The 27,015-nt window shown below is 42.3% G+C and overlaps 1 protein-coding gene across 1 annotated transcript in view; it reads right to left on the reverse strand.

The window, feature by feature from the left end:
- The window catches only part of GALNT14 (polypeptide N-acetylgalactosaminyltransferase 14), a 230,414-nt gene that overhangs the window by 69,583 nt on the left and 133,816 nt on the right, over positions 1–27,015 (reverse strand). Inside the window, 1 exon segment of the mRNA XM_033144635.1 lies at positions 2,727–2,825. Coding sequence (XP_033000526.1) covers positions 2,727–2,825 — 99 coding nt within the window.

Raw genomic sequence — 27,015 nt, forward strand, 5'->3', positions numbered from 1 at the left:
GTGCCATTAAATTGTTAAATTTGTAGTTGTGTAGTGGAAGGGGAGGTCAGTTATTGGTGGGGTTTCTTTGCTGTGTCATTGTGTTGTTAGTGGAACAGTGTTTGTATAAGGTATGTTTACATTGCAATGTAGCCGAAGCAAAATTCCAAGTATGTTGGAAAATGTACTTGGCCAATAAATTATTCCTTATTCCTTACAAAAAGGGATAAAATGGTGCAGTTGTTTTTACATAATAGAGCTGGTCTAAAGTGAAACATCATGCAGAAACACATTTCTCATGGATGGGGCAATGATTCCCTCCATAATCTGTCCATGGTTTTCCACCAAGTGTGAAACAGAGTTTACTCTCGGTGATAAAATGGCAGGTGAGCAGACGGCAAAACTGGTCTATCCCATTGTGGCAGCATGTTAACATTTTCAAAAAAAAATCTGACCCACTGAACTGGGCATATTCAAGCTTTTCTGGGGATGATGGCTTCCCTTGGAAAATAAAATTAGACCCAAGCTCTGCAAATCTGAAAATTCTCCACAGGCTGTTCCTTATATTGCCAGACTCCAGTCAGTGATGATAAGCAAGGATAGAGTCAAGGCACAGAAAATAATTTCACATAAGTTTAAATCCTGAATATCTCTTACCACCATCACCTCCCACATCGCCCAGTGGGAAAGAGTGTGCAATTTTCATATTTGAAGTATTTGAAATGAATCATTTGTGAACAATCTGCATCCCTGCAATTAATTGCTCCAGAAAGTGGTGGGATCGTTTTGAATAATGAATGAGCTTGGTAATTGCACGATCTGTTCGCAGAGGACTTGCCAATATGGAAAAAAAAGGCGGGAAAGGGAGCTAAACAACATCAAAATGAATCACTGAGTACAGCATTCTCCGAAAAAGAACTGCATCAGCATTCAAGAATAGGGAGGTTGTGCCCATTGAAGTCCCCAGCAGGCATTCAAAAATATTGAAAGAGTCGGAAATCCACATGACTCTAAGCACTGTTCCTCACATGCAGGAAAATCATTGTGAAATAAAAATGGACAAAGTCAATAAAGCTAGGTCTATCATCTTGCTGTGCCGCAGAAGCACCTAGCATGACAAGATCTTCTTCACATGCACCCACAGCATGAACTACTGGGGAGTGCAAGAAACAACCACGTGTGAGGTCAGAGGTCAACTGCATTGGTGTCAGGGGTTGGACTCAAGGGGGTGAGATGGAGGAGGAATGGTGGAGATTCCTGATGCTGCCAGAGTAGAAGAATGCAGCATTGATTAACAGCAGGGCTTTGAGGAGTTTGAGGGAAGTCACAGCTCAGAGACAGACGAACAGAAAAGTTGGGAAGTGTTAGGAGAAGGGGGAGGGGAAACAGAGGCAGACCAGCCAGCTGACACGTTGTCACTGGAGAGTATTTCTGAACCCCCTTCTCCCAGAACTCGGCGCTTGTTAAAGAGTTCAGGAACAAAGGACTCAATGACATGCTTAATAAACGCATGCACCTTATGTGCCTAATTACATCACCATCACATATCTCCAGCTGCACATTATTTTGCCAGCTAAACCATTTTGTATCCAACTGCACACTAAAAAAACCACACACACCATGAGCACATTTTCACAGCACTCTTTTAAGGTCAACAGGTATTCAAATGGCAGGTATGGGGTTGAAGTTTAGGGGTTTGCCTAAGGTTTAAAGCTGAGTTAAAACTTGAACCAGGAGAACTTCATAGCTAACAATCTTAACTGCACCAGTTCCCAGTCCTCACAAATAACACAAGACAAAGTGGACAGCAATATAGGCCAAACGCTGTGCAGGTCAGCGTCTATACACGCAAGGTCAACAAAAATAATGGGCTAAAGAAGAGAGGGCAGCTGTCCTGTCTCTTTGCTGTATGATATGCATAAAGGGGGCAATTTCTGACAATCTCATCTTATGCCTTTGGTTGGTGGGGATCAGTTGCAGTGATTTTTCCTGATATAATTTCAAGCCTTTCACAAAAATCAATGGCTGTTATAAATAACACTATGCCAACATCTTCTCTCTAGTTCCTTGAAAGTTTTCTTCCTCTGAAAAAGAGACAATCTTTCTCTCTATTCTTAAGGTCACTATATATGTGTGTGAATTTACAGAACTTTGAGCTTACCTTATAATTGCTAGGCGGCCTAATGTCGTGTGTATGGGCTTCCACAGGATTTTTTTGGGGGGGTGGAGGGGCTGCAAAGTAAAATACTGAAAGCAGGGCCCACTAGAAAAATATTGCTGGCACATTTTGCCCTTTATCTCAGGTTCTACACATGCTGGAAACCTGCCCTGAAAAATGAAATCTGGGAGTCTGGGGATTACGGTTCATTTAGAGAGCAGGTGACTGCTCCTTCCTCCCCATGTTTTCTGATCTGATAACGTCCCACAGAAGGTGCTATATAATGTTCTCTTCTCCCAGGTTTTAGTTGGAGTGTAGGAATCTGGGGATGTGCGTACAGCATTGGTGAAATAGTTCCCAGAACAAAAGAAAGAAGACTTGTGAGCATCCCAATACAAAAAACAAAACAAAACAAAAACTCTCCCCTTTGCTAATATTTAATTGCAGCTTCTTTTCTCATTAATTAGTGGGGCATGGTTAAAAAAAATAGATATGGGAGACAATTTTGGCACAGCACTAGTTAATCATGCACTTGGCATCTTGGAAGCCATTTGACTGTCAACTTCACTGTCAGATTACTCGGTCTTACCTTCTTATCGTCCTTAGTAGCGTGGACCTGGCCTCATTATGGAAAGTGATGATGATGCTGGTTGGCGGCAGATCTGTGCGATAGTGCAAAGTAGTGCATCTGAATGAAGAAAAAAACAAAAGTATTGCTCAGGTTATGGAATCGTTAAGAGCGTGGCATTCAATAGATTTCCTTCCCAGTAGGGAGGTGCTAAGTGACAACTAAAACCCATCTGTGCAGCTCTGAAATTTGTGGTATTCATTCTTCATTAAAGCAATGCTATGTGAACATAGGTCCAATGAAATGAAACTGGGTTTGATGAGACACAGGATTGCAATGTGAAAGATTCTAAACACGATAAAGAGCCACTGGTGAGAAGTCCACCAGCACCTGAAACCCAGGATGAAACTGTCACTTATAGGACACTCTGTCCTATAAGCCAACCAAGTTGTGCATCCTTGCCAAACCCACCATAGCTTCTTTGCTCAGCCTGAGTGCAGGACTTGGGCTGGATGGAAAGGAGAGAAAAAGCTCAGTGTCACCTATGTGTTGAAGGCACTCCACCCCTAATATCCAGATCAACTCACCTAGTCCCATAATACACGTTGGAGAGGTAGGATCACAATGAACCCCACAAGACCAACAAAATCCTGAGACATAAGAGGTGATCTCCTATAACTACTTTGAGAGACCTTTCTAGGAATCAGCAAAACTGCTTATGAGTGAGATCATTTTTGATTAGTTATGAAACAAAAAATTACTGGAGCACTGTTCACAATACTTATTATTTATTACATATCACAGAGCTGTTCACAAGTCATCATATAAAGGACGTAAACATAACCATTAATTTTTAAAAAATCTTAAAATTCCAAGAAAACTCATTAATTACAAGAGCAGTAAGATAATATATACTATCAACTGCTCGGCAAAGCAGGGGACTAAAAAGAAAGAAAGAATTCCCCTTAAAGGCAACTTCAACAGAATCAGAAAGCCTGGGCAAAAAGGGGCATCTAAAGTAACTGGAAAAACTGAAATAGTTATGAAACAGCCTGTTCCATAAAGAAGGTGCCATTGCCAAGAAGGCCCCGACTCAGGTTACTGCCCCCTGGGCTTTGCCCAAGAGCAAGATCTCAATTTTAATGTCCAGGCTGCTATTGCTCCAAACTATCAACTTTGCAAGTTGTGTGTCACTGAGGCAGAAGACATGATGTCCAGGCTGGGTTCCCAACGCCTCTTCATTTGGAAATGAAGCACCAAGTGCTGTTCACACAGTGCATTTCCTGCTTTCTTTAATAATAATAATAATAATAATAATAATAATAATAATAATAATAATAATAATAATATAAATTTTTATTTATACCCCGCCCTTCCCAGCCAAAAACCGGGCTCAGGGCGGCTAACACTAATTAAAATCACAGCAAAAACATAAACACAATCAATTTAAAATAACAGATTAAAATACAAATTTAAAAATTCAATATTAAAACTGCAGTCTCATTTTCAAATAACCCACCAATAAAAGAATGAAGCATAAATATCAAACAGAAACCTTGAGGTTGGCACCCACATAATTCTCTTCTACTTTGAAGTGACATTTCATTAGAGCAGAAGAGCTGAGCCTTGGCTGGAAGATGCTAGAGTTTACCAGATACTAGGACCCAGGAGACCACCTGGGTTCAAATCCCCACTGGGTGACTTTAGGCCAGTCACTGTCTCTTATCCTAACCTTCCTCACAGGGTTGTTGTGAGGATAAAACAGGGAGGGGGAAAAAACCATGTATGTGTCCAGATTGAGCTCCTTGGAGGAAAAGGTGAGATGTAAAGTAAATAAATAAATTGCTTTGCCTATTCGGACTATTTTATGTCATGTTGTATGCCTTTATTTTTGAACTGAGATATTTATTGTTGTTCATTTAATGTGTTGCAAGCAACAATCTTGTGGGAAAGTGAAAGACAATTAAACAGATGGAAGATTATGATGACGTAACATTTATGTAAAGATTCAGATAGGTTGCCGAGTTCTGGGTCCAACATCCTGTGGGATATGCACACCTTATCCGCACCACAACTTTTCACCTGGAGCTTCAGAGTCATTCTCGCCCTGACCCAAGATAAATAATTGGCTCACGCCACCCCATTGTATCCATATCCAGTGGTGTCTGCTGTTTGGTGTGAATGCCTTATTGTAAAAGGTGAATTACATGTTAACCACACAGATGGAAATCGAGCTTTTAATGACATTCTGAATATACAAGCGACACTTCCTTGCCTTTCTCTCTCTGTGATATGCACAGCCTTGTGGCAACCCATTCAATAGGCAGGGGGACCTTTGTAGACAGATCTTTCAGATGTTTTGCCTTTCATCACACAAAAAGGGTTTTCCTCAAAGCCTTCAACACTAATTGGTTCCTCTTTTACCAAAAAAAAAAAAAAAAAGGAAAAAGGGGGAAAGCTCTTTTGACATGTTTTGTTGGCTTTCTACCTTTAAAACTGTGCTTCCCAAACTACAGGCCACAATAGGATGGTGCTCCCAATTTGTGTTAACACTGCTCTGCTCCCCTCACATTCATCTCTGGGACTGGGAAGGCAGAGGGAGAAGACTTCACTAAACCTAACTAAAGCGAGGTAGAAAATTGTGCACAAACTGAACTTCTTCCTCTTCCATGAATCTGGAATAACATGTGTTTAGAGGTAGCCCGGCTCCCAGATGGAGCTGCCAAAAGATGGTGGGAAAATCTAGAGAGAGGCAGTTAGTGTTGTATTTATGTCAAAGAGATTAATAACAATATAACTTTTAGAAAACATCTGAAGGCAGCCCTGTATAGTGAAGTTTTTTAAATGTTTGATGTTTTGTTATGTTTTTATATCTGTTGGAAGCTTCCCAAAGTGGCTGGGGCAATCCAGTCAGATGAGTAGGGTACAAATAAAATAATAAATGATGATGATGATGATGATGATGATGATGATGATGTAAGAGGCACTGCCTCTTAACAATTCCCCCAACAATGAAGTTAGGTCATTGAGTAAACCACCTCATGCTTGAGGATTTGAGGGTCACTACAGAAATCTGAGGCCACATTTTAATCCAAAATAAACACCAGCTTTAGTATTTAATTCAGGATTCCGAAGTTTACAATCCAACTTGGGGATCCAAAAACCATGAAATCTTCCATTTGGCCTTACATCCAGCCTTTCATGAGCTGGGAAGAAATGTTTGAAAGTTGGGGGGATCGGGGTAGAGCAAAGGGGGAGGGCAGGGGGAGGAATGCAGGGTAGGGAAAGCATGGATTGGCTCTGCTACTGCATTCAACTGGTACCCAAACCTGTAAATGTCCCAGTAAATGACAGTGACTCTACCGACAGGAGTGCAGTGGCATGGCACCAACTCACTGTACCAGTTGCTCCTTGGTTATAAATCCAATATTTGCCATGGCCACTTTTATAGCTCATAATAACCAACAGTATAGGTGCTCCAGAGGAAGAGTCAAGAGGGGAGGAATAGGTGACCCGCCCCTCTGCCTTCCTCAGCAATGTATTTGAGAGGAATATAGGACATGCTATTTGACTACAATCAGTTTCTACAGACTGAGTTTAAGAATTTCCTTCCTAAGTCAGAGTGAACATCCATCTAGTCTAGAAATTTGCCTCCCAGGTGACCCAGCTAGTTGCCCCTGAAATGCTCACGAGCAAAGCACGGAGAAGATGCTCTGCTTCCTAGTTTATTCCAAGCATCTAGTAATCAGTGATATACAGCCTCTGACTGTGGAGCTTAATAGTCATATAGATGTTGATAGACCTGTCTTCTTTCATGAGTTTGATCATAACTTTTTAAAAGGCCAACACAGCTTCTTGTGACAATAAATTCATGGTAAGTTTATGATGTGTTACATGAAGATATATTGCTCCCTTCTGACAATCAATTAGTTTAGATCCAAATAAAGTCTCTAGCTTAGTTTATGCCAAATTTATGCATCTCTCTACTCAAGCACTTGTCACATCTATGATTCCTAAACTATATTAGGGCATTGGCAACTGGCACACCTTAAGACAGACGGTGCCCCTCTGGGTAGTATAAGAGCAATCACTATTTAATACAGACAGACAAACATTCACTATCTTAGTTGTTTTGTTTGCTGGATTCTCTTCCACCTAAACAGTCAGTGTAGCATACTGGTTAGAGTGTTGAACTGGGACCTCAGAGACCAGGGTTCAAATCCTCCATCAGTCATGAAGGCCTTGCCTAACCTAATAGTTTTCAACTATTTCAAGCAACCGCCGATCCTGAAGAGAGTGACGAGAGGCAATACTTTCTGTCGATAATCACCTTATATATTACAGCGAAGTGAAACTAGGACAGAAGGACTGAAGCCCAAACTCACTGAGGTCTGTGTTTGTGAGTTTGTTAGGGCTGTTCTGTAGCCATTTTGAAACAGCAAAATAGACTAGTTAATCTCTGGAATTCATTAAACAACCAGGAAAAGGGATGCTATGGTTATGGGAGGGAGACAATGGCAGCTGTGGAATGAACAGGGAGAAATATTGCTGGGAAACCTCTCTGAGAAGGAGCAAGTGGCTAATTTAACAACTCTCACTGTCTAACATTAATGCATCCACAACGAGGGCCAGCTCCAAGTTTGAAGTGACCGCCTACATCATCACTGACCCCCTCTGTGAGGCACAGTTGGTGACAGGCACCAATAGCAGCAACGTTATTTCAGTCAGCACCAAATGACAAACCCCCATTTAAATTTTCTACAATGTCCCTGATGCAGTACCACGCTCCTCAGACCTGGATACATTGCACTGATTGGATGAGCTGGCAGACTCTGGCCCTGGCAGCTATTCAAAGCTGCCAGACCTGCCCGCAAATCTAACTGCTTAATTCTAAAAAGATAAAAATAAACTTCACAGTGGAAAGCCCCATCGTTTGCACATGTGCCTGTTAAAAATGCCTTCCTACCTTCCCATCCTAAGGGTTTCCTGCTTTGTGCATCTGTGTATGGAATTCCAGGCATTTTCTTGGAAATTGGAACGCTTTTGGCGCATCAGACTCAAATATCCTTTTTAATTGAGCCAGCCTTTTCTGTCAATATTGACTCCAGCAGGGCAGAAGGAATCGCCCAGAGTTTACTCTCATGTTTGATTTATGCTGTACGCACAGGTTAAAAAAATTGTAAAACAGGAGATATAAAAGCAGAAATCTCAGAGGAGACCTCTAATTGTTTTCCGTCGTGTGTGGTTATAATCCAGCACAATAATGCAGAGACAAGCCGTGCAATCTGTGTGGAGTGAGAAAGCAGAGCAAAATATGGTCAGAGGAGTCTTAAAGCTTAGGCAAAACCTCGCAGTGCCTCAGGAATTGCAATGAAAGGCTTTGCTCAGACATATTTATAGAACAAGGAACCACGGACAGGCATGTTAAGACTTCTCATTAACTGACTTGCTCTGTAATATTTCAGAGGAGGATGTCAATGGGATTTAACAAGCTTAACTGTGTGCTGGACTGCAGATCAGGTGAAGTCACCGTGACTTGGCCAGAGTGGCGTAATGCCCGTGGCTTAAACAATCTTAGAAGTTAGCAGAAGTTATAGTCCCACTGTCTCTCATACAGTTGTAGTCTTTCCTATGAATCAAGAATATCCAATCTCCTTAGAAATCTAACAGGGTATTTAAGTCATAGCTGTCAACTTTTCCCTTTTCTTGCGAGGAATCCTATTCAGAATAAGGGAATTTCCCTTAAAAAGGGGGCGGGGGAGTTGACAGCTATGATTTAAGTGTGTGTGTGTGTGTGTGTGTGTGTGTGTGTGTGTGTGTATCTCACCTTACCTTCATAAAAAGAGTCCTATTGGATCAGGTGACAGGTGAATCTAGCCCTGCATCCTGTTTTCACAGATGCCTATGGGATGTCTACAAGGAGAACCTGAGCACAACAGCACTCTCCCTACTTGGGATTCCTGGCAACCAGTATTCAAAGTCAACAGTGGAAGCAGAACATAGCTAGCAAAGCCAATTGCCACAGACAGCCTTATCAACCCTGAATTTGCCTGATCCTCTTTTAAACCCATCCAAGCTGGTGGCCAATGCTAGTTCTTGTGGGAGCAATTTCCAGAGTGCAACTGTGTCATTGAAATTCTGCTCAATATTGATCCAGAGTACATTCCAAAGTATAGGTAGCAGATTAACAACTTAAACACATTGCAGGTTTCCCCCCCCCAAAAAAAAAATAGACCAGAGGCAATTAACATTTCATACAGCAGAGCTTTAATGCTACTGAAGGCAAATGAGCATAATCGTCACAAATCCAATGCATTCAGGATTGGCACTGTCCATAAGAAATCCAGTTGCAGCAGACTTAACATAAATTTACAATAACTCATATTAAGCCTACAACTTAACACTAAGCATACTATGTACAGAACACCACACCAGAAGGAAGAGAGTGAAACCCAAGCTCCTTCTGGCCTTATTTTGATAGTCAGCATGACCTTGACAGAAGAGATAAGTGAACCAGTTCAAGCCAGCTGTACTCAGCTTCTCTGAAGGTATAACCCAAACATCACGAACCTTCTGCTTGTTTCTTTCACACAGAGAAGCTTCCAGAAGCTTACATAACCCTTTTGAATTAATTAGAATAGGAAAGATCTCTATACTTTCTTAACTAAGAAATGCAAACTGTGTGCCATGTGAAGAAGTACCTTCTTTTATCTATCCTGAACCTTCCGATATTCTGCATCTTCGTATGCCTATAAGATCTAGTGTCATAAAAGAGAGAAAAAAACATTTCTCCCATTTACTTTCTCTACACCGCACACAACTTTATACACAGTTTCATCCTTGATGGTAGTTTGCTTGGCTTTTTTATTGCTGCTTTAGAGTTTGCAAGTGTATTTTAAGCTGGTGTTTTATTATTACATTATTGCTGCTTCTAATATATTATGTAAGCTGCCTTGGGAAATGGTTCAAGAATGTTAAAAATAAAGAACACACCCAATCCATGTGCAGCAGCACTCAACCCACATTTAATGTACAAAAACGCCTAAGTCAGAAATCAAAGCACTGTAGGCAAAACTGTGCATTAAATGTTGGTTGAGCTACAAATTGAATGCGCGCTGAAGCAATCAGCACCGCTTTGGCGCATGACAAAGGCTTCGTGGACTCACTTGGCCTACAATTACACCAGGCCACTCTCGTAATTTGACCCGCACATTGTTCTATGTTCGTAGGGTCATCAGGCATAAATGGCTCAGGACTAGCTCACTGCAAGCCAGTCTGCCACCTATATCCACCTATTCCCAAGCAAACTTACCTTTGCAAGGCGGGAGAGGGGCTGGCTGCAGGGAGAGCTGGCGGGTGTCAGCAGAGCTCTTGCAACCTTGTCCACAGATACTCCCAGAGTATCCTATTGCCCCGGGGGATGCACACACAAACTACAGCATCCAATGCCTTCCGGCTCCTTGCTGGTTTATTAATATAGTACTATAGCAGTATTATATAAAGGAGTATTATATAAAAGAACTTTGAAAATAAATAATTCAAGGGAAGGGGGAAATTAAAAAGTGGGGATTGGAGAAAATGGGATTAAGAGGAAAGGGGGTCCTGCAACAATGCACTTATAATGCACTTCTTTTATAAATGAGAACTTGAGCCAGGCAGAAAAGAGTAGAAGAAGAGTTTGGATTTGATATCCCGCTTTATCACTACCCGAAGGAGTCTCAAAGCGGCTAACCTTCTCCTTTTCCCTTCCTCCCCCACAACAAACACTCTGTGAGGTGAGTGGGGCTGAGAGACTTCAAAGAAGTGTGACTAGCCCAAGGTCACCCAGCAGCTGCATGTGGAGGAGCGGAGATGCGAACCCGGTTCACCAGATTACAAGTCCACGGCTCTTAACCACTACACCACACACTACACCACACACGTTGAATGCGTTGAATGCTACATAAGGACAAGGCATACGAGAGCAATGCTCTTACCAACACTGCTGGCTCCCCTGCCAATTGGATTTTCCCCCAATTAAATAAACGGTTGCATTGAATAACTTCCTGCATTGCAGAGAATGTAATATTAAATAAAGATATTATTGAGAAAAGCAGTGCCAGGGAATAAATAATTCAAAGCAGGTTTGGGTGGGGGGGATGTGAAATAATAGAAATATTTGGGGGGGTTAGAATTGTTGAAAGAAGGCCCTAAGGAGCAAGGGGTGGGGGAAGAGGGCCCTGAAATCATAACACACACCATTCCCATGTGCCAAATTAATCTCAAAAGAAAAGAAAAAAAAATCAGATCAGATTTGAAAAAGGGGAAAAAAACATCAGATCTGACGGCTCTGTATAGTCTGCACCAAACTTCCAGAAAATTGCTTTCTCACTGCTATTGATATACAATTATGTTCTAAATGCTCCCAGATGTGTGCCCTGCTATCTTCTTTGTACGTAGCATCAAAAGGGGTCTCCTTCCAAAAAAAGAGAGGGAGGGAGAGAGAGGGAGAGGGAGAAAGAGAGAGGTATTGGCGTACTGATAGAGACAGAAGATCCCAGCCACTAATACATCAATTATGTTGAGAGTTGAGAGCCAGCTAGTGCAGAATTGGATTTTCTATATACCTGCTGCTACCTGAAACGCAAAGAACGCTCCTGTCCTCAAGTCATGCCCAGTGGCTGGGACAGGTTCACTCCTCACCTTCCCTTCCCTGGAAAGAGCTCAGCAGTCTGGCAGCAGGGGATAACGAATTGAGCCACAACAGGGAGGTGACCATTAACAGGAAAGGGTGCAGCAAAGGGCAGCAAAAATGGACAGGGGTTTGAGCAACTCTCTGTTTTTATTCATTTTGTTTGCTTATTAGATTTCTGTATTGCGCTTCATCCAGAGATCTCAGAGCAGTTTCCAGCATGAAAATACAAAAAGAAACACAAAATACAAAGATGAGGAATACCCTTCTATTTTAGAAAAACGTTTAGTGGGGGGCAGGGAATTCTCCCACGCTCGTAGTATTAGAACTTGAGGTCACCCAATGACGCTGAATTGACAAGGCTGCTCATGGCTGATGAATATTCCCCCTCCCACAAACACCACTGTCGGAGGCAGTATGCCTCTGAATGGAAACTATGGAGGGGGGGCTGCCATTTTGCTCAGGTTCCTGCTTCTGGGCTTTCCATAGGCATCTAGCGTGGTCTCTGTGAGAACAGGGTGATGGACGAGATGGTTCACTGGCCTGATCCAGAAGCGCTGTTCTTATGTTCTTAGGTCCCCGCTCACCTCTCTCTCTTTCTTTCTCTCTCTGTCTCTCACACAGCTTATCAATAAAGTACAACATTCACTGCCATGAGACGTGGTGAGGACCACCAACCTGGGCAGGTTTAAAAGGGGCCTTCATAAATGTAGGCATAAATAATAATAATAATAACAACAATAACAACAATAACAACAATAACAACAACAACAACAACAACAACAACAACAACAACCACCCCAACATTTTCCCTGACAGGGACTCAAGGCACCTTACAGATAAAATTAAGAACTGCTAAAAACATAAAAACCATTAAAAACAATCAAGCATTAATATAATTAAAACCAGGTATGATCTGTTTATATTTATGCATTCCTTTGGCTGTGTGAGTTCTAGTCCTGCTTCCAACATTTGTCACACTGAGCATTATGCCACCCTGCCTTTCACATTTCACGGTGAATGGCTACATGGTGACTCCTTCAAACCGCCTGTTACGAGAGCAGCAGAGGGGAATCCAGTGTTCACATCAATCCCAAATCGTCGTTCACCCTAGGCCTGTTCACCAGTTACAATGATCACAGCTAAGTCTACACGTGTACAAGCATTTGTGCGAAAGAGCCTATGCTCAGCAATTCTATACACACCCAGTACGTCCACTGAATGCTGCTTGAGTGTACAGCCCAACTATCTGTGTAGACAGCTTGTCCGCTCATTGAATGTAGCACGTGAATATCTCAACCAACCTGAGAACGTGGAGTACAGGTCTACCAGGGCAACATTTTAAAGACGCTGTAGAAATGTGAGGTCTGTCTAGTAGCACTGAAATGTGATGTGCCATTAGTGGTCCAAGCGACACATTGAAAGGAAATCCTTCAAAACATGAAACTCACGTATAAAGGGCATTTGACGCCACTGGGCAAGCTCATTGGATCAATAAGTTTACCACTTAAGAAGATGGGGCCAGAATGCTCTTTAAGGCTTCTCCTAAACAACCCCTGCCCATTAACCATCCTACCACTTGAAAAGGCACATTGCCGCCGAAGCTGTTGACAAGCGGTTTTTTGGCACTCGCTTGGATAATAAAACCACAGCTTGGAAAACATTAAATTCAGCATGTCCAGAATTATTCTGTGTGACAATTACATCTGGGGTAATTTCAATTTAATACCTCACTGCGAGTGAAAATTGCAGCATGCAGCCCTAAAATTGCTGTAATAATGAAAATAAACCCACTAAGAGCTGCCTGTGCTACCTCGGGCTGTCACTGGATAAATGTTTTCTGCTGCTTATGGTATTTCATAGGTCACCAAATTGCCAACACATTTTTTTTTTTACAAAACCAATAAAAGTTCAACTTCCCTCCCCTCCTCCCCTCCCCCATTCCCAATTGTTCTTTCACAAAAAGAAGCAATTCCAGTACACAACGCTCCAGACCGCAGCTGGAGATTTTGTTTTTTTGTTTTTGAGCTTCATGCTTTGAAATCTTATAGTAGAACAAGGAGGGGGAACCTGTGGCTCTCCAGATGTGGCTGGACTCCAACTCCCATCACCCCCTGACCATTGGCCATGCTGGCTGGGGCTGATGGGAGTTGAAGTCCAACAACATCTGGAGGGTCAGAGGTTTCCCACCACTGCAAAACCAAGATGCATTGCACTACATTTTCACATTCTTGGATCTCACTGTGGGACGACATCTTTACTACTTTTATGCAGAAACTTCCAACAGCACAGAGAGAGGGAAAGAGGGAGAGAAGGTTGAGGGCGCCGATTCAAGGAATAATTCTTCAAGAGAGCTCGTTGCAGCCCATTCTCAGAGTCATTTTTGATGTCTTTAAGCCGTCGACACGTGGCCTTTCCATTTGATTTATCTGAATTATTTATTTCCCAGCAAAGATACATCTGAGATTAAACTTTCCTCAAATATGCCAGCCTTTCCAAATGGCACTGAGCATTTGAGTATACAACCTTACATGGAGGAAGCTCTCCAAGATCTTTATCACAGCAACTTCTGCAATCTTAGAGGCAAGAAAAATGTTGCTTTTCACAACAGGAGAAGGTACAAATCCCATTAGCTCACAATGACTCCAACTATACAATGACTTATATGACAAAACATTTGCAGACAAAATCAAATTCAGGACTTCCCAATCCAGAGTTCTTAATTTAGCAAGAACATTTTCCTATTACCTAGTTTACTTTCTTGGGTTCCACGATCACTGCAGATGGTGACAGCAGTCATGATATTAAAAGACGCCTGCTTCTTGGGAAGAAAGCAATGACAAACCTAGACAGCATCTTAAAAAGCAGAGACATCACCTTGCCGACAAAGGTTTTCCCAGTAGTAATGTATGGAAGTGAGAGCTGGACCATAAAGAAGACTGATTGCTGAAGAATGGATGCTTTTGAATTATGGTGCTGGAGGAGACTCTTGAGAGTCCCATGGACTGCAAAAAGATCAAACTTATCCATCCTTAAAGAAATCAGCCCTGGGTGCTCACTGGAAGGACAGATCCTGAAGTTGAGGCTCCAGTACTTTGGCCACCTCATGAGAAGAGAAGACTCCCTGGAAAAAACCCTGATGTTGGGAAAGATGGAGGGTGCAAGGAGAAGGGGACGACAGAGGATGAGATGGTTGGACAGTGTTCTTGAAATGACTACCATGAGTTTGGCCAAACTGCGGGAGGCAGTAAAAGATAGGCGTGCCTGGCGTGCTCTGGTCCATGGGGTCACGAAGAGTCAGACACAATTGAACAACTGAACAACAACAAGTTTAATACCAAGTTTCTTTTAAGTGTGGATTCCCACTGCAAATAATATTGCCAACTGGGTGCTACTTCTAACATTTTACTTCATGAGATGAAAATTCCCTTGTGGGTCTCTCTAGTGTCTAGTTAGTTAACAAAATTCAGCAAAAATAAAGAAAATAATGAGAACACCAAACAAAAATAATTCCAGGAGGGCTCACTGTTGGAAACCAGGGAGAGAGGTAGGAAGTTGGGCAGATTGCAGCGTAGGCCTGCAACCATCTCCCCTGGCGCTTATTTCCAATCCAAAATAATTTACACTATCAAAAAAAAGGAAAGAAAAACATCCCTGAAATAGATGCCTCTTTATATAACTCTATTTCAAGTACACCTTCTCACTTAGTGAGAAAAGGAACTGTGCCTTATTCAATCCGTATTGCAGGTTAACTGCCCTGGTGAGCAATATCATTTCAAACGAGGGACACATCCAGAGATATTTCAGCTATTTTAGATCTTTCTGTTTACTTACGTAATTCTTGTTTAGTGGTTTTGGCAGAATCATGAAGCAAAGGACTACTGATTAGTGGCAATAGTTCTTTCATCCTGGATGCTATTTAGATGCCCTTGTATGCCAGTGCCCTCATTATTACATTATTGTTTTAGTTCTTTAGTGGGTGGTTCACTTTTGAAGACTGGCAAATTGCAGTTGCCTAATTACCTTTCTTTCTTTCTTTCTTTCTTTCTTTCTTTCTTTCTTTCTTTCTTTCTTTCTTTCTTTCTCCCTTCCCTACCCCTCCCTCCCTCCCTCTCCCCTCCCACACATTCCCATGTTGGCTGAGGCTGACAAGAGTTTTAGTTCAATATACCTGGAGGGCATCAGGTTGGGGAAGACTGGTACAGAACTTGTGACACCATATCCCCAGAAACTGCATACAATCAAGTCTCCCTTTCTCTCTCTCTCTCTCCCTCTCTGCCTTGTTAACTTTCTTTAAGAGATTATTATCATTCTCTCTCTCCCCCTCCCTCCCCACTCTGCCTCATTCCTGCTCATTATTCCTTTCTGCTTCAACAACACTTGCTTGCCAGCAGCTCTGCTTTTGCATTTTTAGCATTCTCTGTGCGTACCCAACACTCCTTCACACAGCCAGAATCACACAAGAGTGTTCTGCACATATGCCTTCCGAGCAGGCCTCCACGTCTGCAGAATCACATCAGAGAAGACCCCCACACTCTACACAAGAAGAATCTCAGGAGCATTGAGCTTGTGTTAGCAGAGGGGTTAGAGTGTGGGATAGAGGGAGAGCAGGGTGCCAGCCCCCACTCGGCCTTCAAGCTCACTGGGTGACCTTGGACCAGTCACTGCCTCTCAGCCTAAGCTACCTCGCAAAGGTTGTTGTGGGGGGTTAAATGAAGAAGGGGCAAACCATGAATGCCACTTTGAGCTCCGTGGAGCAAAAGGTGGGTAGAATAAATAAATAAATAATACGAGTAGAGATGGGGAACTTCAAGCCTGTGGTGGAAATGCGGCACTCAAAATCTACCTGGCCTCTCTGGCGTTCCACACCAGCCCAGTTTTGCAATCTCCTTTTGTGTTTTTGCCTAGCTGGAATATGTCATTGAACTCTGATAATGGCATTTGTTTGCCTGGATGTAGGATAGAGCTGGAGGTGAGAGTGTGTGCAGAAACTAGCCTGCTGTGCAAAGGTACAATTCATATTTGCTGTTCTGCCCACATTTGCCTCTGACCCCACACCCCAAAAGTTTGCCCAGAAAAGAATGTAGTCCTCAGGATGAAATTTGTTCCCCCATTCCTGGTGAGAGCCAGTGTGGTGTAGTGGTTAAGAGCGGTAGACTCGTTATCTGGTGAACCGGGTTCGCTTCCCCGCTCCTCCACATGCAGCTGCTGGGTGACCTTGGGCTAGTCACACTTCTTTGAAGTCTCTCAGCCCCACTCACCCAACAGAGTGTTTGTTGTGGGGGAGGAAGGGAAAGGAGAATGTTAGCCGCTTTGAGACTCCTTCGGGTAGTGAAAAGCGGGATATCAAATCCAAACTCTTCTTCTTCTTCTTTATCCACCTTTGGAGCCTGTCAAAGGTGCTCACTTTTGTCCTCCAGCTAAGGGTTTTATCCATGGGACAATGGGCAGGTACGAAATACTTCATTGATTCACATTCAAGGCAACCTGTGGGCAATGGTTTCAGGGTTAAAGCCCCCAGAACCTCAGTTAACACCCATCAATTCTCTGGGGAGATTGACATCAGTATTTCAATAAGCAGGGCTTCAAAAATCTGATAGATCTGAAGCCTCAGTGGTTTTTGCAATGGAACAAACATTATGAGAAGACTTATGGAGATGGGGACTAAAATACCTTTGGTTTATTCTGAAATAAAAAAAAATTGTCATAGGTTGAGAATGAGTATCTCAGAAAATGCGTATTAGGAACCAGGTGCTCTACAGCCCTGTTAAGCTAAAAACTAACAAGGAGAAGGGGACGACAGAGGATGAGATGGTTGGACAGTGTTCTTGAAGCGACTGGCATGAGTTTGGCCAAACTGCAGGAGGCAGTGGAGGATAGGGGTGCCTGGCGTGCTCTGGTCCATGGGGTCATGAAGAGTCGGCCACGACTGAACGACTGAACAACAACAACAAAACAAGTATTCTCCCTCCCTTCCTCTGACTCGGCATATCATACTCATTTCATTTGCTCAGTCTTCGTTGGACTGGGGGTTTTCTGTTTCTTTTTAGGGGGAGCATTACTACCCCTAAACATTTTTTTTTACTTTGCCAAGCTTCCAGATGCTTCCTGTCAGGGTTCAGCCATACCCAGACCTGGAACCTGGGGTCTCCTCAGAAAATGAGCAGGAGGTGGAGGACACAAACATGCAGGGACCATGCACATCACCAGGTCAGCTGATTCTCAGATCTTCAGATGCCCAGGCCAAAGCGCTGCACAAAATAGTGGGCAGAGAGGTCACCTGATAGCACTATGATGACATCATTATGGTGTCAAGTGACTGGCAGGTGGGCAGCTCTATCACTACTGGGAAAACCAGTGATTATTAGACCATGCATATAATGTTGAGGGGCCATTTGCAGGGATGGTCCATTCAACTTTTTCCTTAACCATGCTGGGGGCTGGAGGAGGCTGAGTAAGGGATAAACAAAGACTATGTCGAGGAGAAGTGCGGTAGGGATCAGATGGCATGAAAATGGCCACAAAAGTCAAGAGTTTTCATTGGGTTAAAAGGGGACTGAAAAGAAGAAGGTGGAGATCTGCTTCATCTTTTCCCCATATATATTCAAGCTGTACATAAAAGGCCTCTTGAAATTACTCACCCTATTTGTGGGCAGAGAAAATAAGTAGGGGTAACATTTCACCAAATTTCTCTGCGGGAGAAAGAAATTCTTCAGCTGTTTTTTAGGGGTGAAACTTTGGGGCTCACCATTAGTGGTGCCAGTAGCACAGCTTCTTTCTCCCCCCCCCCCAAGGCTTTGCAAAAAAATGGCATCTAAAACAATAGTGGAGAAAATTCTGCAAAATGCTTTTCTTCTTATTCTAGGGGGTTGAGGAAAAAATAACTTTTCAGAAATATGTATTCTGTGACATTTTAGCTCAGCTCTAATACAAATATATAATCTAATGTTAGCCTTTCAAGTGAAAGTTTAGAAGTGTACATTAATCTCTGAATGCATTGGATGGGCATATAAATAAATGTCTAGAGAATATTGGGGTGTCACATTTTACACTTCGTAGAATTCCTTCTGGGGCTTCTCTAAGATCCTGTCCTGCCATATAAATCTCTAACGTCAACAACACATAGCAGCAGCATCAAGCTGATTGACACGACAAACTACACTGCAGCCCAGCAAGCGCTTTATCTAACCTTCTGCAGGTCCAAAGCTCAAGGTTTTCTGACTCACCTTTGTAGACTTTTTCTAGGGTCTTGGCAACCAAAAACGTCATGCCTCTCTAGCTTCTTTTAATGAAGATTGCATCACATATTTCTTGGTGTTTTTTTGTTTGTTTGTTTGAAATCTCTAGTGCATCACATATTACTGCCCTTTAACACTGATTAAATGCCAACTGTGTGCCACGCATTTGAGTCTTAAGACACGTAGAAAGGTAACACAGAAATTATAGCATGTACAAAATTTGGAACCACTTATGTCTTAGTGTACAGAAGTATCTCTAAGACTGGAAATAGACTATAATTTTCTTAGACAGGTGACATGATTAGAGTTTCTAATGGGCACACTCGTCCCACTATGGTCACCGTCTCTGTCTAAATCTTTGCCACATTTCAAAGTGTTGCAAAGCCTGTTTGATCAATGATAACTGGAAAACAAGAGAGTCTCTTAAATACTCCTTTTTCTATCACATTACTTTTAGTTCTCCTAAAAGCTATTATCTGTCTTATGTCAAACATGGGCACAAATCAAATCCCTTTCTCTTCTTTCTCTAGAACAATCTTTGGACCACAATTCCCATCAGCCCCAGTCATCTGGCTGGGACTGATGGGCCCCAGTTCGGCTGCTCTAGACACAGGTGTGACTGGTGTCTCTAAAAATTTTTACACATCACTTGGGAAGAAAGGCGAATTAATGCCAGTGTACTGGGAGAAGCAAAGATCACCAGTGTCGAAGCAATGATTCTTCAACATCAACTTCATTGGACTGGTTATGTTGTGCGGATGCCTGATTATTGTCTTCCAAAGCAACTTCACTATTCCGAACTTAAAAATGGAAAGTGTAATGCTGGTGGTCAACAAAAGAGGTTAAAAGACTCTCTCAAGGCAAATAAAAAAAAAATAGTATAAACACCAACAACTGGGAAACACCACACCAGAAAGCGCTCCAGTTGGAGAACAGCCTTTACCATAGGTGTCATGGGCTTTGAATATGCTCAAACTCAGGACAAAAGGGAGAAACGTGCTAAGAGGAAGGCACGCTTGGCAAACCCTCACCGCGATCAACTCCCACCTGGAAACCTATGTCACTTACAGACTCACTGTTAAAGCTGTGTTCATGGAAGACAATCTTACTCAGCTACGAGAGATTGCCAAAGAAGAAGAAGACTTGGCAACCTGGGAAGGCAGCCCATCTAGGAGTAGGAAAACTCTGATCCTAAACTCCTCTGCCTTGCAGGATATCTTTGGGATTAGAAAGGGCTAAGGAATAAATGGTTTACTGTAAACCCTACACAAATCTGAAGCGGAGTCCTTAAGACAGTTGGATGGTGCCTTGTGTGCCTCCTTCAGGCAACTCCTGCAGCCAAGCTAGTGCCAAACGTATTGCTCTGCTTTCCTTTGAGAACAACTTTACTGTATATCTCCCTACTGCTCCAAGATGAAAACCCAGATGTCACATACTATTCTGCACTGCCTTGATGGACATACATCGAAGGATGGCTTCTGTCACAAACCAGGCCTAAACTGAAGGCCCATAACGCAAGACCTGTGCTGCTTCACGCTCCCTCCCTTACAGTTGCTTTCAACCGCTTGTCTTTTGTCTCTATCTGCTTTAAGTTTATATGAGTTATAACCACTTTTAACTATTATGTGCTTTATTTTATTTGCATGCTTGTATATTATGCTGGTCTGCGATCGTAGTGAAGCTTGTTGTTGTTGTTGCTTTCCTTTGAACCACATCAGTGAGGCTGAGAAGGGGGGTCTTGGCATCTGTTCAGTTCAGGCATGAGTTCAGCTTGGTGCTGCTAATGCAGTGGTTTGACTTCACCCCCGGAGGCACACTCCATTGTCTCTGGAGATGCACAAATGCCAACAACTATTACTACCACTACCACTACTACTACTACTATATAATATCGTCTGCTGCTACTGTTGCTAATACTCCTCCTCCTAATAATAATGATTTACATTCATTCTGCTAAGGAGCTCAAAGATGCATACACAGGGATATTCTCTGTTTCCAAAGTCATACAGTGAGTTTCATAGTTCAGCAAGGATTTGAGCCCAGGGGTTCCCTAGACACTCTTATCTTTGATATCAGGGAAAAGGGTCGGCAGCTCTCTGTTAGTGATTTGCAGCAGATCAGAAAGTGTTTTTGAGTCTCCATGGTTTAATTTTTCTCCCACCCCCACTTTTAGGCTATTAGTATCTATGGAGAGTAATAACACAAATGAGTAATGGCATTTGCAGGGAATCCCATTAGGACATGCCATTTTAGGGGGTGAAATTTAATTTCTTCAGTGAGGGGTCTTAGAAATATTTTTCGGCACGTGAGAGGATTTCAAACCTGGCATTATTTTCGTGACTGGATGACATTTAGCTTGATAAGTCTATTTCAGACCCTCCAAGTTTCCCTATTTTCCAGGGACATCCCTGATTTAGAGAAGCCATTGCAGTCTCTGAGTTCATCCCAGAATGTCCCACTTTTCCTTAGTATGTCCCTATTTTCAATGTAGAAATGTTGGAGGGTATGGAGTTATCTGACCCCCGAGCCATCTGAAGGCAACCCTGTATATGGAAGGGTTTTTTTAATGTTTAATGTTTTTTATACATGTTGGAAGCTGCCCACAGTGGCTGGGGCAACCCAGTAAGATGTGTGGGGCATAAATAGTAAAATTATCATTATGGAATGGGACGTCCCTATTTTCACCAGAGAAATGTTGGAGGGTATGCTATGTTTGATGAAGAAACACATAAAAAGTTTCTGGAAAACCAAAGGATTTTAATTTTACCTACTGAAAATGTCAGGTAATGCTAAATAATATAAATACATAATATAACTGCAAGTACTAGGCAATCATTTTTAATGACTTCTATGAAGTTTTACTTACCAAGCAAAACTAAATTATATTAATTTAACCAAAATATCTTTTGAATTCCCAGCTTTTTAGCAACCCTCATTTTTGGAAGTTGAAAGCTGAAGAATTCAACACGCCCTACCATCCCATTAAAGAGGAGTGATAGGTACTGCCTCCTGAAACAACATTTGGATCAGTGGCTCCATCTCTAGAATGCTTTGATGGTGTTTCCTGCTTGGCAGGGGGTTGGACTGGATGGCACTTGTGGTCTCTTCCAACTCTATGATTCTATGATTCTAGACTGCTATTTTTCAGCCTGAAATCTGCTCATACATGCTCTACACCACAGTGACTTTTCTACTGGAAGAGTGCTTCTGTACCCTTGGAAATAACCAACCCCACTGTTTTCTAGTTAAGGAGAGGCCATACTGCAGTAAGGAGAGTCTGGCTGTTCCTTTTATGATAAGGATGGTGATCTGTTACCTATAGTATGCATCTTAAACACTGTTCACAGATACAGGATAACACCATATCAGTAGAATTAAATAGCTACAAATCCTAGCGATTGTCATTTGCATTTCAAACACTTGTTCCTGTATTACACGGCACATTAAACATATTCACAAGTTTTTTTTTCTTGGAGGGGAGGGATAGTGTTATAGATGTATGTGTGTGTTTTCAAGTGATCTTCACACCACTCAGGAAAGCAGCCAAGGAGCTGCAATTTCAGCTACAAAAGAGAGATGATGCAGCTGACGGCCGAAGGAACATATTTGATTTATCTTATTTGCTTATCTTGGTATTCCTGTGCTACTTTTTCAGCCTGAAGGTTGCATCTGAAGTAGCTCACAAAACGGTTTAAAAATGTATAAAGTATTGCAACAAAATAATGAAAAGAGAGGAGTTAAGGGAAATAAGTGAAAATAATAGCAGGAGACAGGCTGTCATTCGACCCGAGGGAGGGATCAACCATAAAAAGAAAGGGGAAAGGAGGCAATGCTCATTGAAAAATAGTTAAGCTTCCTAAAGGAGGGTGGTCAAGAGCCTGGGTACTACCACCAAAAAAGCCCTGCCCTGTCTCCACAATAGCTTAATCTCAGGTGGTGGATCCTAGACACACTGTCAGTTGTGTGTCAGTCCACATTTGCATTGTGATGTTGGCCTCTGAGGATTCATCATAGGACAAGTTCATGCTCTTCTTTTTAAAAGATGCAGTGCATTATTGCTGTTTGAGAGCCACTTTGCTCAACTTCCCAGTGTCGGCAAATATGATGGGGCTGGTATTAGTGCTGTGTCAAAAATGACTTCAAAATCTTTCCACATGATCCGTGTCTTTTGGCTTTCTTTGGTCTTGCGATCATGAGGACATATAAGACTAGGATTTGTCTTCTGATGAAATTTTGCACACCACTAGATGGAATTCTACTTTTGCTTGACACAATTTCTGGGTCCCTCTTACTAGCTCCCATTTTCCTGCATGCCTTACACACGGGGCATAGGTTTCCACAAGTCCAGCAACTTCCTTCTCTCTCCTTGCCAAAAGCAGGAGTTGCAATCAATGTCAATGAGCTGATCAGGGCTGACTTCAACCCCTGCTGGGGTTGGTTGCACTCTGGAGTTCCTGCTGGCCGAGAGCCTCTGAGTGCAGCTGGTCCCTGCTGAAAGTGAGAATTGCAATCAGAGTCAATCAGCTGATTGGCTGGGATTCGCCACAGGGAACCTTCTTGGCAGTCCACCTTGAGTTCAAGCTGGTCTGCAATGGAATATTTTTTCATGAATTAAAGCCAGTTCGTAAATGAAGAAGAAGAAGAAGAAGAGTTTGGATTTGATATCCCGCTTTTCACTACCCAAAGGAGTCTCAAAGCGGCTAACATTCTCCTTTCCCTTCCTCCCCCACAACAAACACTCTGTGAGGTGAGTGGGGCTGAGAGACTTCAGAAAAGTGTGACTAGCCCAAGGTCACCCAGCAGCTGCATGTGGAGGAGCGGAGACACGAACCTGGTTCCCCAGATTATGAGTATACCTCTCTTAACCACTGTGGAGAACTAGCCTCCTGCCAGGTAGGGGTTAAGTGTTCTGACAGTTAGAACCCTTAGGGGCGGGCTTAGCCTCGGTATAAAACACCCCTCCCAGTGGGCAGTGAGTTAGTTAGAGTCCGAGTTAGAGTTGGAATTGAAGTGTGGGCAGGAGGAGTTTAGTGAGGGGAGTTGAAGGTGAAGTGTGAGTCAAGAGATAGAGCTGGGAGTTTAGAGTCTTAGGTGGATGTTAGCAGAGAGGATAAAGAGATTGTGACACGCGTTGTTATTGCTATTTAGTTAACTATTAGAGGTATTAGGCCGGTAACATTTAGAGGTATTAGGCCGGTATAGGACAACTGTTTTAAGCTTATTGAACAACCTTTTATTTATCAGCAACCACAAGCTTTGTACGCAATAAACATCTTTTTAGTTCACAATATCCTCGTCTGTGGTGAATGAAGTAAGCAGGATCCAGCCAGTAGTCTGAAGGGCTGCATGCTGGGGACTGTTTGTCGTTGGTGCAGCACTCATAGACCGTAAAACGTCCGGGGGTGGGCTGTACAGGGCGAAGGCCCGCGACATTAAAGTGGTGGCAGCGTCGGGACGAAAGATAGTCATAAAGTGGTGGTCACGTTGAGATCAAAGATCTAAAGTGTTGGCAAGAAGTGCCAAGGTACAAGAAGGATTTAAGGGTGACGCATTGTGTGAAGTGTGAGGCTTAAAGAGGATTTAAGCAAACTTCAGTGAGACTCTACAATCTAGTCAGGAAGGGGATCGCATACACCTGGAAAGGGAGAAGGGGAATTCAGAGAGGAATTACCTGGCCCTAGGGTGTGGTGTGATAGCGCCTAAGACTGTGAGATTGTGAGAGAATTACAAAGATACTTTGCGTTGGAAACTATTTCAGGCAGAAAGGTTTATAGTGAGAGGTCGGAAAAGTACGCTGGATAAAGTGCACTGAGGTAACTTTGGGCGTGACTTTGGACCTAAACTGTGGAAACTAAGCCTGGAGAAATAGTTTAACTGAAACATCCTTGATTTAAGTACAGAAATAATACCACCAAATAAATAGAAAATGCCACCTAGAAAGACTAAAACAGCTCTTAGGGACTCACAAGTAGAAAGCTCTGAAGAAGAAAATGGGGTTTCCCAGATTGAGGAAACCAGTACTGAAACAGTTAACAAAAATCCTGCTGAGGGGACGAGTTTTAAAGCCTCAGAGGAATTTGAGAAATGGAAACTAGAACAAGAATATAAACTGAAGGAATTAGAAATGAGACTGCAAGCTGAGGAAAGAGAGAAAAAATTACAAGCTGAAGCAAAAGAGAGAGAATTAAATATTGAGAGAGAGAGAGAGAGAGAAAGAGAGGCAATGGCACTGAAAGAGAGAGAATTAAAGTTCCAAGCTGAGGCAAAAGAGAGAGAACTGAAAGAGAAAGAAATGACCTTAGCTATTGAGAGAGAAAGAGAACGGGAGGAAAGAGAATATTTACTAGAAATGAAAAGACTTGAATTATCAGCTGTAGATAATAGAAACAACAACAATAGTTCCACACAAAATCCTAGCAGGGTGGATTTAAAAAGATTCCCTGACTTCAGAGATAAAGACGACCCTGAAGCGTTTATCATTTCTTTTGAGAGGGCTTGTGAGGATTTTGAAGTAAAAGATGAGGAAAAAATGCAAATACTGAGAGCGCGTATTAGTGGAACATTAACAGAGATTTATTCTCAAATGCCATCTGATCAATCTAAAGATTTTGAAGCATTTAAACGGTTGGTTTATGTCAGATTCGGAATTACTGCAGAACAACTGAGACAAAAATTTAGAACAATAACAAAAGTGCGTGAGGAAACATTTGCTCAACTAGGAGCTAAAACTACAAATTATTTAAACAAGTGGCTAGAACAGGAGGGTGCTGATTCTGTGGCGAAAATAAAAGAGGTGATCGCATTGGAACAATTTTATGACACGATTAATAGTCATCTGAAGTATTTAATTAAAGAAAGACGCCCTAAAACCATCCTGGAAGCTGCTAATCTGGCAGATGAAATAAATGAAATCCGAGAACACGCTTATGATGCCCCAAAATATAAGGACAAACAGTGGGAAACAAATAAGTTTAAGAGAATGCAACAGCCCACAAAGTTTACCACAGAAACTGCCAAGAAAATTTTTCCCGCCAATGAAAATGTTCCCCATAACACGCCTATGACAACGGGGGGGACTGAGGGAAAAGTAAATAAATATAGTGAGGGTAAAAGGCCTGAATTAACCTGTTGGCAATGTGGGAAAAAAGGCCATAGACAACTGGACTGTAGAACTGAAATCAGAACTAGGAGTGCAAATACTATCCCTCAGAAGCAGACATATTGTGTCCAAACTGTGGAGACAGAGCCAACTGCCAACATGGTTGCCACGACAACCGAGGCCCAGTCAGAGGCTGATGAGTTACCAGTGGCCCAAGTTGTGAGGTGCTATATAATTCAACAAGATGACATGCTATTACACAAAACAGGAGAAGAAATTTGGGTGAATGGTAAACAATATAAAGGCTTAAAAGACACAGGGTCTCAGATTAGTATTGTACATCCTGATTTGTTAAAGCCAGAAGACTTTATTAAAGGCAAAACAATCAGTTTAAAAGGAATATCAAAACAGCCAGAAATCTTGCCAGTCGCATTAGTTAATCTGACATATAAACAATGGTCTGGAAAATGGCAAGTAGCAGTTTCACCAGAAATCCCAGCTCCAATGTTAATCGGGTGGGATCTCCTTGACCATGTACAGAGTGCATTTGTAATAACTAGGGCACAAAAACTGCGACAGTTTCCTCAGGAGGAAAGGCCTGATACAATTGCTGAACTGACACAAGATACAAGTATAATGCCAGTTACAAATAGTCAAGCAGCTAGTTTTGCAGCCAAGCAGAAACTAGATACAGATTTACAGAAATATTTTCAAGCCACAGCCGTGAATACAGTATTAACCCCTGAAAGCCCGGAGCAGTTTATAGTCAACAATGGGTTGCTATACAGGGAGATTCTTTTAAAGCCTAATAGAGGGGGTAATGAGATCCACAGGCAACTGATAGTACCTACTGAATTCAGAACCAAGATAATACAACATGCACATGGCAGTATCTTTGGAGGTCACTTGGGAATCACCAGAACCAAACAAAGGGTGTCCCAAAATTTCTTTTGGCCTGGGATGGGCAAGCAAATAAAGTTATTTTGTCGAACGTGCCATACTTGCCAATTACAAGGACATGGGCAAGATAAAACAAAAGCACATGAGAGATCTTTTGAGCCAGGACAAGATATTTTAGTAATCAGACCAGTAAACAGTGACCAGTTACAACTGACATGGGAAGGTCCTTTTAAGATCATTTCAAAAATGAATGATGTAAACGATATAATCCAATACGGTGAAGGGAGGCGGGTCATGCAGGTGAATATGATAAACCCAATCAAGCCACTAAACCATGAACCCAATCTAGACTACAGTAGTCACGTTGTTGAAAAAGCCTGTGATATTGGTAAAGGAGTGTCT

This window comes from Lacerta agilis, chromosome 3 (genome assembly GCF_009819535.1).
Source record: "Lacerta agilis isolate rLacAgi1 chromosome 3, rLacAgi1.pri, whole genome shotgun sequence".
Lineage (NCBI taxonomy): Eukaryota > Metazoa > Chordata > Lepidosauria > Squamata > Lacertidae > Lacerta > Lacerta agilis.